Source organism: Chiloscyllium plagiosum, chromosome 16 (genome assembly GCF_004010195.1).
Source record: "Chiloscyllium plagiosum isolate BGI_BamShark_2017 chromosome 16, ASM401019v2, whole genome shotgun sequence".
In the NCBI taxonomy this organism is placed as follows: Eukaryota; Metazoa; Chordata; class Chondrichthyes; order Orectolobiformes; family Hemiscylliidae; genus Chiloscyllium; species Chiloscyllium plagiosum.
Window position 1 is genome coordinate 14,730,486 of NC_057725.1, and position 18,723 is coordinate 14,749,208.

Below are 18,723 nucleotides of genomic sequence, written 5' to 3' on the forward strand. Positions count from 1 at the left end.
CAGATAAAATGTAACCCAGGTCAATTGAAAGATATAAAGCTTGGATTTTGATGAATGATTACATAACGTGTGCCAAGTTCTCACTAAACAAAATCAAAAGCTGACAATTGGAGCTTTTAAGACTGCAAAAATAATGTAGATCAATTCAACCTGTTTTGTACTGCGGCTGTAAAAAACTTTAGTTCAACGACATATTGGAGTATTGCATGCAGAGCCGATCACTATGCTACAGGAAGGATGTGGAGGCTTTGAAGAAGGTGCAATAGAGGTTTACCAGGATTAAAATCTAAAGAACTGATGCTGGAAATCAGAAACAAAAAGAGAAATTGCTGGAAAAGCTCACAGATCAGGCAGCATCAGTGGAGAGAAATCAGAATTAACGTTGAGTCCAGAGGCCCTTCCTCAGAACTGATAATTAGGAAAATCCTGGTTTATATGCAGAAGATAGAATGGGGGAGGGAGTAAGGAGTAAACAATAGGTGGGGATAGAGCCCAAAGAGAGAGAAAAATAGATGGACAGATAACCAGGATATTTGCCAGAAAGCTGCCTGGATTGAAAATACAATACCTATAAAAGAGAGATTGGATTGCTTTCCTTAAAAGGCTGAGGGGCAACCTGATGGGAGAATATAAAATTCAGGAGATGGATAATCAGCATCTTGTCAGGATGAAAATGTCAAATACTAGGGAGCATAGGTTTAAGATGATCAGGAGAAGTAAAAAGATGTGCAAGACAAGTCTTTCTCCCCCACCCCGAAAAGAGGTGGTACGTGCCTGGAACAAGTTGCCAGAAGAGGTAATAGAAGCAGATAAAGAGTCAGATGTACAGCATGGAAACAGACGCTTCGGTCCAACGTGCCCATGCAGACTAGATATCCCAACCCAATCTAGTCCCATCTGCCAGCACCAGCCCATATCCCTCTAAACCCTTCCTATTCATATAACCATCCAGATGCCTTTTAAATGTTGCAATTGTACCAGCCTTCACCACATCCTCTGGCAGCTCAGTCCATACATGTATCACCCTCCCTGTGAAAAAGTTGCCCTTTTAGGTCTCTTTTATATATTTCCCCTCTCACCCTAAACCTATGCCCTCTAGTTCTGGACTCCCCCACCCCAGGGAAAAGACTTTGTCTATTTATCCTATCTGCCCTTAGCCTCGGATGCTCCAGGAAGAAGTCAAATCCTCCAACCCTGGCAACATCCTTGAAAATCTTTTCTGAACCCTTTCACGTTTACAAAAATAGCAACTTTTAAGAGACATTTAGACAGATACAGGACAGCCAGAGAACAAAGGTATACAGACCACATGCAAGCAGATTTGAATTAGTTTAGAATGTCATCATGGTTGGCACAGAGTAATAGAGCATGGAAACAGGCCCTTCTGTCCAACATAGCTGTGCCAAGCAGACATCGCAGTCTGACCCAGTCCCATTTTGCCAGCATTTGGCCCATATCCCTCTCGCCCTTCCTATTCATAAACTCATCCAGATTTCGATGGGTATATGAATAGGAAGGGTTTGGAGGGATATGGGCCAGGTGCTGGCAGGTGGGACTAGATTGGGTTGGGATATCTGGTCGGCATGGACAGGTTGGACCAAAGGGTCTGTTTCCGTGCTGCACATCTCTATGAGGCTATGCCTTTTAAATGTTGCAATTATACTCACTTCCACCATTTCCTCTGGCAGCTCATTCCAAAAACACTTCTGCAAGAAACAGTTACCCTTCAGGTCCTTTTTAAATCTTGCTCCCCTTTCACCTTAAAACTATGCCCTATAGTTTTGGACTCCCCACCAGAGGAGAAAGACCTTGGCTTTCATCGTATCCATGCTTCTCATGATTTTATAAACCTCTAATTTCACCTCAGCCTCTGACACTCCAGGAAAACAAAAGCCCCAGCCTATTCCATCTCTCCCTATAGCTCAAACCCTCCAACCCTGGCAACATCCTTCAAACGTTTTTCTGAACCCTTTCAAGTTTCACAACATATTTCTTATAATGGGGAGACAGAATTGTACAAAAGTGGCCTTACCAATGCCCTGTACAGCTGCAACATGATATCCCAACTCCTATACTCAATGCACTCTCAATGAAGACAAGCATGCCAAATGCATTCTTCACCACCGTCTACAAGAAACTCCACTTTCAAGGAACTATGCACCTGCATCCTAGGTCTTTTTACATAGAAACATTCCTCAGGACCCTGCCTTACAAAAATGCAACACCTTGCATTTATCTGTATTAAACTCCATCTGCCACTCATCGGCCCAAATGCCCATCCGATCAAAGTCCCACTGTACTCTAAGATAACCTTCTTCATAGAGCACTACACCTCCAATTTTAGTGTCACCTGCAAACTTAGTAACCATGCCCATCCAAATTATTTATATAAATGATAAATAGCAGTGGATCCGGCAGAAATCCTTGTAGCACACAGCTGGTCACAGGCCTTCAGTCCACAAACCAATCCGCTACCACAACCTTCTGGTGAGCTGAAGGATCTGTTACTATTCTGTACTGTTCTTTGCTTACTATTCACACACAGTCATTGATGCTTATTAACACAAGTAACCTTTGTTTCTTTTCAGCTCAATAAGAATTAGAGTTGTATTTATTTTGCTGGCTGCATGAAAATTAGGATTCAACTTTACCTGAATTTTATGGGCATTTGGTTCCAATACCTTGAATCAAGCAACATATCTTTGCCACCTGAAATAAGACCAAAAGATATGGGAACAAGAGTAGGTCAATCCACCCCCCTCAAGCCTCCACTGCCATTGAATAGGATCATATAAAATCAGACATTCCTCGCATTGACTTTCCTGCCCTTTCCCCGTACCCTTTGATTCCCATACTGATCAAGAATCTATCTCAGCCGTAAATATGTAGAAGCACTGTTTCCCCACAGTTCTTTGTGACAAGGAGTTCTGAAGTTTTTAGATCCTGAGAGAAGAAATTCCTCCTCACCTCCATCTTAAACTGGCACTCATTTATTCTGTGACTATGCCCTCAGGTCCTAAACCGTGCACTGGCAATGTAATCTAACTTAATAACAACCCCTTTGTCTGCCTACCCAGAATTTTGTCAGCCATTGCCACATCATCAGCATAAATACCACCTTTTCCTGGCTACTTGCCGTTGTGAAGAATGGTCATTGGACTTAAAATATTAACTCTCTTTCTCGCCCCACAGATGCTGCCAGACCTGCTGAGTTGTGTGCGTATCTTCCAACATACAAGACTAACAGAAAAGCATGTAAATATGCTAACTTTGCTGAATAATAGATAGCATTAGAAACAGTTGTGGTTTTGGCCTGCTCGGGGATATAACATAAAAAGTTAGTAACTTTTGAAACATTTTTCCTGTTTTGGAAAGGCATTTAATGTTTGTAGATATTATGCAAGATGTTCCTACAGTTGTATAAATTTACCCAATATTCTTTTTCATCTTTGGGAAGTATAATTTACACTACGTGCTGAAAATAAACAGTGTTTTAGCAATAAACACACCTGCTCACATAAAACAGTTAAACAATGTAACCTTAATAGTTTCAATAACTACTTTAAAACTAAATTCACATTCCTACTGTAGGGCTTGAATAGCAGCACTCAGTATGCACTGTACTGAGATTGGCTAAAATGACTTACCTTTCCAACGGTTTGAAATCAGTTCACTAACACAAACATAGGAATTCACACTTCAAACACTGCAGCAGATTTAAAGCTAGAGTAAGACAAATCATGACAATTTTTAAATACCATTTACAAGGGTAATACTTCAATCCAGGCCAAACAGGATTATACATTTTAGTGTCCGCAGACTCTCAATTAAATACTCAGCTTACACATGTACAAACTATGTAACTTTCTTTCAGTGTGGCATACATATTACATTTGAATGTTAAGTGTGAACATTCTTAGCTTCATTTAATCCCTTCTTCCTTTAATTATTTTTCACACTCAAAAGTGAGATATTTGCCTATCAATATTTATTCAGTATAAGACAGTTGCATTTAAATAAAGCTCCTTCTCGTCTGCTCAACCATGTACCATAACATTGCTCTGAACCAATGTAAACGTTTCCAATATCTATCATTACAACCCTGCCAACTACCTGTAACGTGGTAAATTATGAAAGTCTGTCATGATGTGGGTTGAAACTGGCCAACGTAGAAAAGACTTCCATTCAAAAGTCAAATTGCATAGAACGTACTATTTCCATTTATTCATTCTCTGCATGTAAACATTGCTGGCAAATATTACTTGCTCCTGGCAGTCTTGAAAAGGGAGTGAGGCTGTCTTTGCTTTGCAAAGTGACACCAACTGTCCCATCATGTAGGGATCTCCAAGTTTATGAATTCTCACTAATGAAGAAACAATGTCATACCCAGTTTAGAATGAGTCATACTTGGAGAATGTGATGGGGATTTTGCTCCACTAGACCTACTGTCAGTCACTTCAGTGATCTCAAGTCTTTCGTTTGGAAAATTATTGCCAAAGAAACCAGTGAATTGCTGTAGTGAACCCTGTAAAGACTGCCCATTACCAGTGATGTTTGTTACTGAAGTGAATGGCTGTTGTGTCAGTGGCGAGATGCAGAACAAGCAATGTACTGTGACCTGTACACTATCAAACTTTTACAACATTGTTGGAATTGCACCCATCAAGGCAACTTCCAGACAACTTAGTGCTTTGTAGGTAGTGGAAAAAATTGGGAATCAGCAAGTTGGCCATTTAAGAAAAACTCAGTAATTCTAATTACAATTAAAGGATTGATCTACTTCAGTTTCTGTTTGACGGTAACCATCACAGTGGCTGGGAGGTTTTTTTCCATTTTTATTATGGGTTATGAGTGTCATTGGCAATGGGCAGTGATTGCCCACCTTTAATTGTCCTCAAAAAGGTGGCAGTGTGACATCATCTTAAACTGCTGCAGTCAATGTGATGTGATGCGATGCTGGAGGCGGAATTCCAGGACTTTAATGATCTTCAGTGAAAGATCTAGTGCCAAGTCAGAATGATTGGTGATCTGGAGGAGAATGTGTTGACGGTCATGTTTCCACACATCTGCTGGCTTTGTCCATCAAGGTGGCACAGGTTATGGTTTGGAAGGTGTTATCAAAGCAGATGTAGTAAACTCCCACAGAGCAGTTTGTGAATTGAACACAACGCTTCTATTCTACGGTTATAATGAATGAAGCAGATGGAATGGGGTGAAAAATCAAGCAGACTGATTTTTTTGAATGACTGAGTTTTCATTATCTCGTCAAGACAAGTGGATCGTACTCCACCACACTAACTTGGTCCTTGAAGGTGTTGGGTTACTCGCCACAGAATTCCTAATTTCTGACCTGTTCTGTGGCCACATTATTTGTACGACTGGTCCAGTTCAGTTGCTAGTCAATGGTAACTTCCAGGATGTTGCTAGTGAAGGATTCAGTGATCATTACACCATTGAATATCATGGGGACATAGTTAAGATTTTCATTTGTTGAGGATGTGGTTATTGCCTGTGAGATGAAAGGTGTGACTTAATATATAAATGATTATAATTTTTAGCATTTGGATTTCAAAACAGTAATGCATATGTTGCTTAATTGTGTGAAGGATTCAAAATGAAACAAGGTCAAAGATTTCTATAATGACCACGATCTAATCTAGTCTGTGTCAGAGAACAGGTGACTGCAGGCCTCTTGCATGTTAATAGAAGATTGTTTTTCTGTGAGGTTTACAGTACGGAGAAAACGTTGAAAGTCATTAGATTGCTTTTGGTTTAGAATAATCCAGGATTGATTTTTACAGTGATATAGAAAATAGGAGCAGGAATGGTCAATTAGCCCTTTAAGCCTGCTCCACTATTCAATATGATCATCCAACTCAGTACATGTTCCTGCTTTCTCCCCATACCCATTGATCTCTTCAACCCTAAGGATCAAACCTTAGGGAAACCCAGAACTTGAAAGCTTTGAGAGAGATTTGGAAGAGACTTGACTGGGTTAGAGTAAGTAGTTTCATTCCTGGAAAGGAGTGAAGGACAGATTGGAAAAGCTCAAATACATTGGTGTAAATGTTTAACTTGTAAAGCTCGCTGACCATAAGAGTTAGGTTAGAAAACTGCAGATTATTAGGAGACAAAGTCTAAGCTTTCAATTTCATGAGTATTTACATGAGATGACTTCACATTTTACAGACAGAACTGTAAAGACATAGTCAAGTTGAATCAATTATTTGAGAGAAGGGTAATTTCTGAATTTGAAATGTTGTAAAATAATGTGTAGCAAGGGAGCAAGAGAATAAAGGGAACTACAGGCCTGTCAGCATTACATTAGAAATAGATTCTGTTTCCCTATCACTAAAGTATGTGAGAAATGGGCACTTGGATAATCATGATCTAACTGTGCATAGATTTGCAAATAGGAAATTGCGTGCGACAAACTGGTCAGACGTTTTTCAGGATATTGTTAATAAAAATCAAAAAAAGTGGAGTCAATTAAGTATTATACTTGGATTTTCAGAAGGCTTTTGATAAGGACCCCACAAGAAATTGTTTGCAAGATTAAAGTATGTAGGATAGGAGTTATCAGCATGAATTAGGATTGGCTGATCGGCAGAGAACCAGGGGAAGGAATAAACACATTATTCTTCTGTTGCCTGTGAGATACTGCAAAATCTAGGGAGATACTGCAAAAATCAGAACCTGAGCCACAGCTGGCCCACATGTTTGTCAGTGTTTTGAATGTGGGGAGCAATGGAGCTCTTGTGGTATCACCAATTTTGGACCACAAGACCCAGGTTCAAGATCTACCTGCACCAGAGATGTGCAACAACGTCTCTGAGCAGGTTGATTATAAAATATCAATACCCCTTAACTGAACATAAACCAGCAATCATCTTGGCTTTAACTGTTCTTGTGGCACAGCGGTAGTGTCCCTACCTTGGACCAGAAGACCTAGGTTCAAGTCACACCTGTTCCAGACGTGTTCAATATAGTATATCTGAGCAAGTTAATTTTAAAAAAAAAAATGAATGTGGGAACCAAATATTTACCAATTTGCAGTTGATGCAAAGCTAAGCAGAAAGATGCAAGAAAGACTTAGAGTGTTCAGGAGGATTTGAACAGGCTTAGTGACTTGGCAAAAACATGTTAGTAGAAGGAACAGATGTTCAAAGTATTTCTTAAATGTTAAGGAGGTTAGAAAGTGTACAAAAGCATCTAAGTATCCTTGTCAATAAGTCACTGAAGACTAACATACAGGGTGTACCAAACTATTTACAGACAATGGAATGTTAACCTTTTATTGGAAAAGGAACAGAGTACAGGAGTAATGAAGCTGAAAATGTGTTGCTGGAAAAGCGCAGCAGGTCAGGCAACATCCAGGGAACAGGAGAATCGACGTTTCGGGCATCCCGAAACGTCGATTCTCCTGTTCCCTGGATGTTGCCTGACCTGCTGCGCTTTTCCAGCAACACATTTTCAGCTCTGATCTCCAGCATCTGCAGTCCTCACTTCCTCCTCAGGAGTAATGAAGTCTTGCTTAAATTATAGAGAAGCATAGTTAGACAGCTACCCTGGAATACTGTATGCAGTCTTGGTCTCCTTATCTCAGGAAATGTTATTACCATAGCAGGTATACAACAAAGATTCATCAGACCTGCTCCCTGTATGGTGGGATTATCCTACAAACTGGGCCTGTATGCTCTAGAGTTTCAAAGAATGAGAGATGATCTAATTGAAACCTACAAAATAATTAAAAAGGGATAGACAGTGTATATGCAGCCAAGAGATTTTCCTTGGATGGGGCGTCTAGAATCGGGGGAACAATTCAAAAATAAGGTGATGCTCTTTAGGTCCAAAATTAGGAAAAGCATTTTGTCTCAGAGGATGGAGTGTTTTTGGAAGTCTCTATCACAAAGACTAAGCCAAATCAACTCTCCGACTGTGTTTAAAATATAGATTCATAGATTTCTGATTACCAATAATGTAAGGTGTATGGGGCTAGCATGAGTAAATGTCATTGAAGTGTTCGATTATTGATGACTACATTGAATTGCAGAGCAGGCTCAACAGGCAGATTGCCCTCCCCCTGTTCCTATATTCTGGGGAATAAAAGAGACATTTTACAGTATTTTATGATTTTTCATATGGGATTTGGATAGCTTTGTTAACTTGATTAAATGAGTTCATAAAATAATTTAAAAAGTTCTGTTTTATTGTTCAAGAATCTGCAGCCTGTGCAACCCTATGCACACTGAGGTCTCAGTTCATGACCACCAGAGATTTTTTGGATCTACCAAGGCAGGTTTCATTCTAGCTTGTCCCTTAGTAGCATCAGCTGGGAACATAACACCTGGCATTTGAGATATGTTACTTGCCATTTTATCAACCCAAGTCTGAATTATGTCCAACATTTGCTGCAAATACACAGGGACAACTTCAGTACCTTATCAGGATAGTCCTGCTACAGCTTCATCTGAACATGAGTGTATCAGAAGGAGTGATCACCACAGTTTTAGATTCATAGAATAGAATCCTTACAATGTGGGAAAAGGCCTTTCGACTCTTGGAATCTGCACCAACCCTCTGAAGAGCATTCTACCCAGACCCACCCATAGCCCCATCCCACCCTATCCCCATAACTCCGCACAGGGCATTACTTAACTACCCAGCCTGCACACCCCTGGACACTCCAGGACAATTTAGCATGGCCAATCCACCTAATCTACACATCTGTGAATTTGGGAGGAAATTAGAGCACCCGGAGGAAACCCATGCAGACATGGGGAAAGTGTACAACCTCCACATATAGTAACCCAAGAGTGAAATCGAACCAGAGATCCTAGTTCCCACAGGCCGCAGTGCTAACCCCTGTGCCACCTACCTTTTTGGAGACCAAGTCTAATTTTCACATGGAGAACATCCTCCATAGTGTTATGCGACAAGACTCTTGATCTGAATGGGATAGATTTCAGAGAAATCTAGCAACACACAAAACAAACATCCATGAAGCACTGTGGGCCAACACCCGCAGCAGAATTGCATTCCAACACAATCTGCAACCTCATGGCCCAGCATATCCCCATTCCACCATTAGCAACTCAGGGATCAACCCTGGCCAAATTAAGACTGCAGCAGTACAAGGCAGGAGCAGCATCAGGCATATCTAAAAAGGAGGCATCAACCGACATGAAGCTACAACATAGGACTTGCAGCATAAACAGAAATGATGGACATGGTGAAACAAATCCATAACCAAGTGAGTAGATATCTGATCTGCAGTCCAGCCACATCTAGTCATGAGTAGTGGTAGACATTCAGACAACTCGCTAGAGAAGGTGGCTTCATAAATACCCCAACTGTCAATGATGGGGGAACTCAGCACATCAGTGCAAACAATAGGCTGAAGTAATTGCAACAATCTTCATCAGAAGTGCAAGTAAACAATCCATCTTGGCCTCCTGCGGGAGGTTCCCAGGACCACAGATGCCAGCCTTCAGCCGATTCAGTTCACTCCACATGATATCGAATAGTAGATGGATGCACTGGAAACCACAAAGGCCATGGGCCCTAGCAATATTCCGGCAATAGTACTAAAGATTTATGCGCTAGAACTTGCCAAACTTTTCCAGTACAAACACAATACTAACAAAGACCTGACAATGTGATCAATTGGACACAAAAAGGACAAATCTAGTTCTGTCAACTACCACCCCATCAGTCTATTTTTAACCATCAATAAAGTGATGGAAGGTGTCAAGTGATAGCAAACAGCATTGCTTAGCAATATCCTCCTCAATGGCACTCAGTCTAGATTCTGCCAGGACCACTCAGCTCCTGACCTTGCTTGAACTAAGACTGTAGCACGAACAAAACAGAACTCCAAAAGGTGGTTCATCAAGGCCACATTTGACCAAGTGTAGCATCAAGGAGTTCCAGCAAAATTTCAGTCAATGGAAGTCTAGGCCCTGCTGCTTGGAGATATATTTAACATATAGATAGTTGGAGTTGTTGAAGCTCACTCATCTCCAGGACATCTCTGCAGAAGTCCCTCAGGGTAGTGTCCTAGGCTGAATCAATTTAACTCTCATCATGAGTGTATGTTTACTGATTGCACAAAATTCAGCAACATTTACAATACCTCAGGAACGGATACATTCCATGTCCAAATGCAATTAGACCTGGATAATATCCAAGCTTGGGTCAACAAGTGACATTCATGCCACGCAAGTGCCAGGCAATGACCATCTTCAAAAGGGAATCCATCACCCCTCAATACTCGATAACATGACCAACATTGAATCCCCCACTATTAACATCCTGGGGTTACAACTGTGCAGAACCTGAACTGACCTACTGTGGCTACAAGAGTAGGTCAGAAGTTAGGAGCGAGCAATACGTCCAGGCTCTCTAAAGCCTGTCCATCATCTACAAGACGCAGTGTGATGGAATAAACCCCATTTGCCTGAATGAGTGCAACTGCAACAAAAGTGAAGACTTCGGACGCTATCCAGGACAAAGCAGCCCACTTTGACAGGTACCAGATCCATAACATCTAGTCCCACCAACAATGCTCAGTAACAGCAATATGTATGAACTACAAAGTTACATCAGAGAAATTCACTGAGGCTTCTTAAAGAGCACCTTCCAAACGTATGACCACGACTATCTAAAAAAGACAAGAATAGCACGCATGTAGGAACACCACTACCTGCAATCCTCTCCAAGTCACTTATCACCTTGATCTGTATCGCTGTTCGGTCAGTCCGCTGGGTCAGAATACTGGAATGTATTTGCCAACATCATACAGCTGGCAGAAATCAAATCCAATGAAAAAAAATCTGGAACTGAAAGCTGGACTTGTAATGTGCCCATGAAACTGTGACTGCCATTAAACTAAACACTATCTGGGATTCTCCAGTCCCTTGTTGGTCTGGCCTAAATATTCCTCCAGACCCAAAGCAACTGTTCTCTGAAGAAGTGACTTGTTCAAAAACAATTAGGAGCAAGTAATAAATGCTGCCTTTAACATCACATGATTATTAAAGAATTGTCTGTTTGGATGAGGAAGTGCCCATAACCTATACAACACACATTTGATCCTAATTTAGCTGAAGTATCTTCAGATTATAGTTATCAACTCAGTTGGAGGAAAACGTAGCTATCATTCTGCCTTAAGTACTGTCTGGGGTGTGAGTTGGACCACTGTTTTTAAAAGAATGAGATAGAATAGTGCACAGATAACACACTTACCCTGCTGAATGCAAAAAGTTGATTCCTGGTGCATTACTATGAGAAAGTTTCACCAATAACATTAATATAAATCTTTACTGTTAGTTATGCATTATAAGGTTAGTAAATTTTCAATGCTGATTTAAGCCAATCTCATTGTTTTTAAATCAATGCAGTAGCCTCTACGGCTGGAGTACTTTTGACCAACACTAATAACCTGTCCGCAAACATTTCATTCTGCGTTTTCAATGAATGGGTCAATGCTATTCAGTAAACACAGCCAGACTCTCCCTTTCTTTCCACCACAGATATCCTCCCCAAACACAGCTACATAAACATTCAGCTGTTTTCCTTGATTGGTAGAAATATGATTGGATTTGGATTTTTTCTGAGCTTATCCCAACATGACTTGGTTGAAAGTGTATATCAGTGAATATTAGATGGTAATAAAGGAGGAAGTGGGGAGAAGCAAAAAAAGGAAGAAAAACAGAGAAGAAAAGGTATGACTTACTTATTTCGTTAGCAACTTGGTCCAATTTTTCTTGGGATCTGCTGATAAGGACGGTATTCATACCATGCTTGGCAAGCTATTGTGTAAAATGAAAAAGTCAAAAGTCAAAACAAAATCAAAGTTACAGGTAAATAACACTTTAACAAGTCCAAATATATAAAGTTGCTTCAATTTTCTTTGGTACCCTATATAAAACGCTTTATGGCTGAACAGAAATATAAACAGACATTTTATTTATATATATTATATCTACATAGATACACATTTGTTCTAAGATAATTAATTAGCACAAAATTGCGAAATTTCATCCTGAACAAAGAGATTTGTTTACCTTAAACAGTGTGCAGAAAAGTGGGAAAGAATGATTAATTAAAACCATGACTAATTTTCTAACATACCTCCTTTGCATAAGCCTTCCCAATTCCATCAGTTGCTCCTGTAACAACTGAAACAAAAAAAAATCATATTTAACAGCTTAAAGAATCTATAATGAACTATCAATATAAGATCACAAGTGTCTTTCTGATAAATCAAAATGCAAATGTAACTTCAGAAATATTTTATAACAAGACTTCTGCTCTTTTCTCCCCAGTTTGCATAAAATGGCCAAGTTTAACTCCCTACATAAGTATTCCAAAAGTTTTTTTTTTAAAATGCTTTAAATGAAAATAGTATGCTGTGCTCTGGAATACTGGAAGTGCATGGAAACAATGTCAATAGCAACTTTCAAGAGAATTTGATAAATACCTGAAGGAAACTAAGTTGTGAGGCAATGGAGTAAATAGTGGGAAAGTGGGACTTACAGAACCAATGTACTGAAGAGCAGGAATAGACACTCATTCAAATCGGCTCCTCCTATGCTCCACCGTTGTATGATTAAGGTTTGACTCTTCCAGCATTTGGAAACTACCAAATTAGGTGGACCTTCATTAAATCAGGTCTTGCTTATAGTGGTTAAGGAGAACTAAAATATTCAATTTATCTAAAAGCATTATTACGCCAGGACCCTGGACAGAGGGGAACATCAGAACCTGTGGCTTGTAGGAGGCCTGCTACGCTCAGACCATGCCTAAAAGCACCGGGACTCATGATTTCTGTTCCTGACCTTGATTCAAACTAGGCAGGAGAAATCCACAGCATGGTGGTTGAAAAGCCCATCTCCTAAAAGAATTTAAACTTGTAACAGCAATTTTGTTGGGAACATGAACATCGATAGACAACAAATGATGCATCGATTAAGAATTTTCTGTTGCTTGTATTGCACCAATGGACAATACTTGTTGGAGAAATGTTCTGTTAACCAGTAGCAATAAGGTTAACTTGATGAACTGGATAAAAAGAATGGAGGGCTTGTCTAAGATAGCGGTAGTGCCCCCATTTCTGAGCCAGGAGGCCCAAGTTTAAGTCCAATCTACTCTAGAGATGCATTATCACATCCATTATAATCACTACAAATCTGTGTTAGACATCTTAAGTATTGACAGTGTTGTGGTTCTGGCATCAGATGAACCTGAAGCTTGCAAAGTCAAATCTCATGGCAAGTTGAGAAAATCCAACAAAGTGTTCAAAGTTGGTGCGAAGATTTGTAGCTCGGGTGCTCGCTGTTGTGGTTCTGTTCACCGAGCTGGAAGTTTTTGTTGCAAACGTTTCGTCCCCTGGCTAGGCGACATCATCAGTGCTTGGGAGCCTCCTGCGAAGCGCTTCTTTGATGTTTCCTCCAGAGATTACAACCGGAAGCGGCAGGGACAGACCACGATAAAAACCGGAGGAAACATCAAAGAAGACACGTTAATCTAACCGGAAGCGGCAGGGACAGACCACTATAAACATCGGAGGAAACATCAAAGAAGCGCTTCGCAGGAGGCTCCCAAGCACTGATGATGTCGCCTAGCCAGGGGACGAAACGTTTGCAACAAAAACTTCCAGCTCGGCGAACAGAACCACAACAAAATCCAACAAATTTGGTCGTTTGTGGATTGGTGCCAGTCAGGAAAACCAAATTGTGAAAGTGCTAATTTGCCAGAAATACAACATATTCACTCAACTTCTAGAGGAAAAAGAAACTGATCATCTCACTCCAGATTCATTTATATGCGACCCCAGTGCAAAACTGCTTTCTAACTCAATGCTGTCTACTGGTTAAATGATGTCCTTGACTTTAAAAAATATGTTGCAATGAGGATGCACCACCATCTTTGTAGGGCAAGCGTAGTCATATCATTGCCATACACATCCAGAATACAAAGTAGAACATTTTATTAATGTACACAATAGATTTTAAAGATTGTAACAGACTGGCATCACTACACATAGAATTGTTACAACAAAGGAGGCCATTCAGCCTTTGTCTGTACCAGCTCTCTGCAAGAGCCATTCAACTTTCACCACTCCCCTGCAAATATTTTCTTTTAAAAATGAAAATCTATTTTGCAGCGTCTTACACTTCCAATGACCCAAGAGATTATTTTTGGGGAAAAAACTACAACCTGTAATTCTCAAAACAGAAAAAAAAACTACCAAATTACAAATTTAAACTACATGTTATTTCAATTGAGAGGTTTGTGACAACCTGATAACATTTGCTATCAGCGAGAGTTATTCCTACTTGCATGAACGGAAAAAAAAATGCTTCTGTAACCTGCAAGGAGCAGTCCTATTTTTAGCTCTGAGCCTATCCATTCAAACTATAAATGCATAAAAATTTATATTTTAAAAGCTCCGTGTACACCTGGGATATTTTTAGCTCGTGCGTTTTTATTTTTGACATCGCCTGCCTGAATTGTGACTGCAATGCCCACGCCCGAGAGCTTAAGTTATTCTGGGCAGGTCCTCGTGACCTTTATCTGTGCAGTAAGACTCCATTGATTAGCGGCTAATACCACTGCAAAATCGTGACAGATGCATCCCATTCAAGAGCAAAGGTCTGACTGACAAGGGCTTCAGCAGCACGCCTGCCGCAGGGGAGGAGGGGGCGATCTGTTACAGGAGGAACGAAGTTGCTATTTCCATCTCTTGGCTTCTAAAAATAGAACCATCCCGATTGATTCCATCAAACCAAGCAAAACAAGCGCTCTCTTGTGCTGGATTTAGAAGCTGCTGGAGTCTCTGGAGCGCACGCAGGCACGTGTTACCGCATCTTTAATGAAAAGGGGACCGCGAGCTACAAGAAAAATCAGCCTTCCAAAGTGAAAATCAAAAAAAGGGGGGGGGGGGGGGGGAAGGATAATTTGAGATGTAGAACAAACCCTGCTGCCTCCTCCACACCCCGCCTCCCCCCGAAGAAAAATTAAAGAACATGAGAAAAAAATTACATCATTTTACACTGCTCCATCCCCTCCTCGCGTGTGAACAACAAGCGCAAAAAGGTACAAGCCATCCACCCGTGACAGACGACAATAAGCGGTGCGTAAGCAGTTGTGCAGGGAAGCATGCCTGGGATGCGGTGAGGATCTGCAAACCAAGGGCTTTTTGCTTCACCACTGATATCTCATCAAAACGTTCTAGTTCAGTAAATAAATGGAGAGAGAGAGAGAGAGAGGAGAAAATCTTGCCCCCGTCACATTTATAGCAATTGATGGCTTGCCAGCGAGATGCGGATGAATATTTTATGAGTCAAAAATGGCATTCAGGTGCCTAAAAATAGCTTCCACTGCAGACCTGTCAGATGGGGCTGCGAGCTGGACTGGAATACCTGAGCATGCCTCCGCTGCAGTTCAGAGATTTTTATGCAAGTCCATATATAAAATCCAACCTGTAGCTATGAAAAAAAACTTCATCAGAATTTTTTCTTATGAAAACTAGCCAAAAGTTATCAAATGTACAAGCAGGTGTCTGCTTATAAAATGACAAACTTTAACATCGTGTTAAAAAGTCCAAAGAACCTCATGGGAGCCTTATAAAATTCAACATAGAGCTACACAAGGAATTAAGAGTCTAAAGATGGCCATGAAACCATTGATGATTGTCAGGAAAAGCCCACCTGGTTCACCTATATCCTTTAGCTAAGGAAAATCTGCCATCCTGGCCTACATGTGACTTCAGACACACAGCAATGTGGTTGATGCTTAATTACAATCAGAGCAAATAGGCATGGGCAATAAACCAGCAATACCCAAATCCCATAAACAAATGAATACAAAAAGATGTTAAGGCGGGTGATCAGAGATGGATCGCAAGGTGCTTACAAAAGGAGGGAAGAGAAATTCTGAGAGGGAACTCCAAAGTTTGGGACTGAAGGAATTAAAGCTACACAAAGCAATTAGAGTAATTAAAATCAGGTTAGTGAAAGGTCCAAATCGGAGGCATGCAGGACACCATAACAGGACTGGAGTGAATAGAGAGATATGGTCTGGAAAGGATCAGAGAAAGTTGAGGTATTTGCTTTTGATTAAGCAATGCAGAGTGGTGAGCACAGGGTAACCTGCAAACGAGACAGGAAGGTTTGGGCGATAGGGAGCGACTGAAGAACCTTAGGTTTTTATTCATGGATGTTGAGGGATGACCTTACAGAAGTTTATAAAATCATGACAGGGATAGATAAGGTGAATAGCCAAGGTCATTTTCCTAGGGTAGGGGAGTCCAAAAATAGAGGGCAACAATTTATGGTGAGAGGGGAAAGATTGAAAACAGGACCGGAGGGGTAACTTTTTCCACAGAGAGTGATGTGTGTATGGAACAAGAGGAAGATGGGAAAGTCGGTACAATTACAACATTTAGGAAGGGTTTGGAGGTACATGGACTAAATGCTGGCAAAGAGGACTAGGTCAGATTGGGATGTGTGGTCAGCACAAATGAGTTGGACTGAAGGTCTGTTTCCATACTGCATGAGTCTATGTGAGGTTACAGGGAGCAGGGTTCTGGGTGCTCGCAAGTAAAAGGGAAACAAAACGCAGGACGACAGCCACTTGTGAAAATAGTCAAGCCTCGAGATCTTAAAGTCAAGGACGAGAGTTTCAGATGAGCTGAGACAGGGGTGGCTTTTGGTAAATGGTAGACCTGGCAATAGCGGATTATGTGGTTTCAAACTATCAAGGTGAAATGTAACGTAATGCTGAAAACAGTCTGGTTCATTGTCAAACTGGCCAGGGAGAGACATGGAGTCAGTGGCTCAGGAACTAAAAACTGTGGCAGTGACTCAAGACAATGGCTTCTGTCTGACATAAATTAATTCAGGGACTTTTTGTCTTTTGGCCAGTTCTAAAAGACAAGCAAAAATACAGATTGTTGGAAAAGCTCAGCAGGTCTGGCAGCATCTGTGAACAGAAATCAGAGTTAACATTTCAGGACTACTGACTAATCCTCAGAACAGTTCTTTTTCAGCAATCTCTATTGTATTTCTGATTTAAGCATCCGTAGTTTCTAAAAGAAAAGCAATCTGACAATTTAGAGACAGGTTGAGAGGTGATGGTTACAAAGGGCATAGTGAGGTCAGCACACTTGCAAAAATAGGTGCCATTTCCAATATCACTGAGGGGTACAACGTATATCAGAAATAGGCAACCACCAAGGATTCTCTGAGGACAAAAAGTTAATAATGTAGAAGCATGAAGAGACGCCACTGCAGGCAATATGCTGATGATGACTGAATAGATAAGACTACAAACAGGCAAGCACTGCACTGCAAAGTAACAAAGTGTTGGAGCAGGACAATATGGCCAAGTATGTAGAAGGATGCATCAGGTTGAGAAGGATAGAAAATTAAGAAGGGATTGTTAGCCTATTTAAACAGTTAAATAGCATTGCAATTAGTAACTGATTTAAAAATGTTTTATTACTATGGTAGAATGGAAAACTGATGGGGTTCAAACATACGGGTCCAGGAAAGATGAGTTTGGATGTGGTCAACTAGTGCCATTCAAGGACTTGAAAGGGAAATAAAAGATGGAGGTGATGGACTTCAAGGGTATTTTTGAGGGATTTTAAGGAGATTTGGAAGGCAAACGTGGAAAGTGCCTGAGGAGAAAGCAGTATTAATAGCTGCTAAGATGGGTGCCAGGAAGGGAAGTGAGGTAGGTCAGCAATTTTGTCAGAATGGAGTCAAGGCAGCAGGACCACGAGCTTAGTAGCTGCAATAAAGTCACACTGACTGAGGGGGCAAAGGTTTAGGCATTTTGGATTTAGAAATTGCAGGTAGGAATGGCAGAGTAGGCCCAAAGGGCTGACTTAAAGATCATAGAACCTGTACAGTGTGGAAGCAAGCCATTTGGCTCATCAAGTCTACACCAAATCTTCAAACAGCATCTCACCCAGACTCACCACATCCTTGTAACTCTGCATTCCCATGGCTAATCCACCCAGCCTGCACATCCCTAGACACTATGGGTAATTTAGCATGGTCAATCCACCCAACCTGTACATCTTTGGATTGTGGGAGGAAACCAGAGCATCCAGAGGAAATCTATGCAGACACAGGGAGAATGTTCAATCTCCACACAGTCACCCAAGGCTGGAATCAAACCCAGGTCCCTGGTGCTGTGATGCAGTAGTGCTAACCACTGAGCCACTATGTCACCTGCTCCTATTTCTTTTGTTATATTTTATGATGTTATTCAAAAACAGATCAAGTGCCAAATGGAAGCCAAGGATAGCCTGATAACTTACCCAGCCACTCCCTCAGGATTCCTCCCTCTGGTTTGTTAGGGTTTATCATCCAATATTAGCAGAAATTCACTCAAAAATATTGAAGTGGTGGATAACAATTCATTGTTTTAGTTCTTGTTCACAAACTTCATCCCCAGCTACTGTTTGAAGCAGAATTAGAATGATCACAGCCTCAACACTGTTTGACCACAAGACTGGTTCCAATCACATACCTGGTCAAACACCAAGACTTCCACCTGCGTTGTCTCACCCAACTTCAAAGTTGCCTCAGTTCAACTGACCTGCTAATACTGATTCATGTCACATTATTAGATTAGATTACATTACATTACAGTGTGGAAACAGGCCCTTCGGCCCAACAAGTCCACACCGACCCGCCGAAGCGC

At 40.9% G+C, this 18,723-nt stretch overlaps 1 protein-coding gene across 1 annotated transcript in view; it reads right to left on the bottom strand.

The window, feature by feature from the left end:
* hsd17b12a (hydroxysteroid (17-beta) dehydrogenase 12a) overlaps positions 1 to 18,723 on the bottom strand; it is a 174,865-nt gene that overhangs the window by 123,024 nt on the left and 33,118 nt on the right. Inside the window, exons 2-3 of the mRNA XM_043705480.1 lie at positions 12,136 to 12,182; positions 11,738 to 11,813 (exon numbers count right to left, since the gene is read on the bottom strand). Of these exons, the coding sequence (XP_043561415.1) occupies positions 11,738 to 11,813; positions 12,136 to 12,182 (123 nt within the window). The remainder of the gene's footprint in view (positions 1 to 11,737; positions 11,814 to 12,135; positions 12,183 to 18,723) is intronic.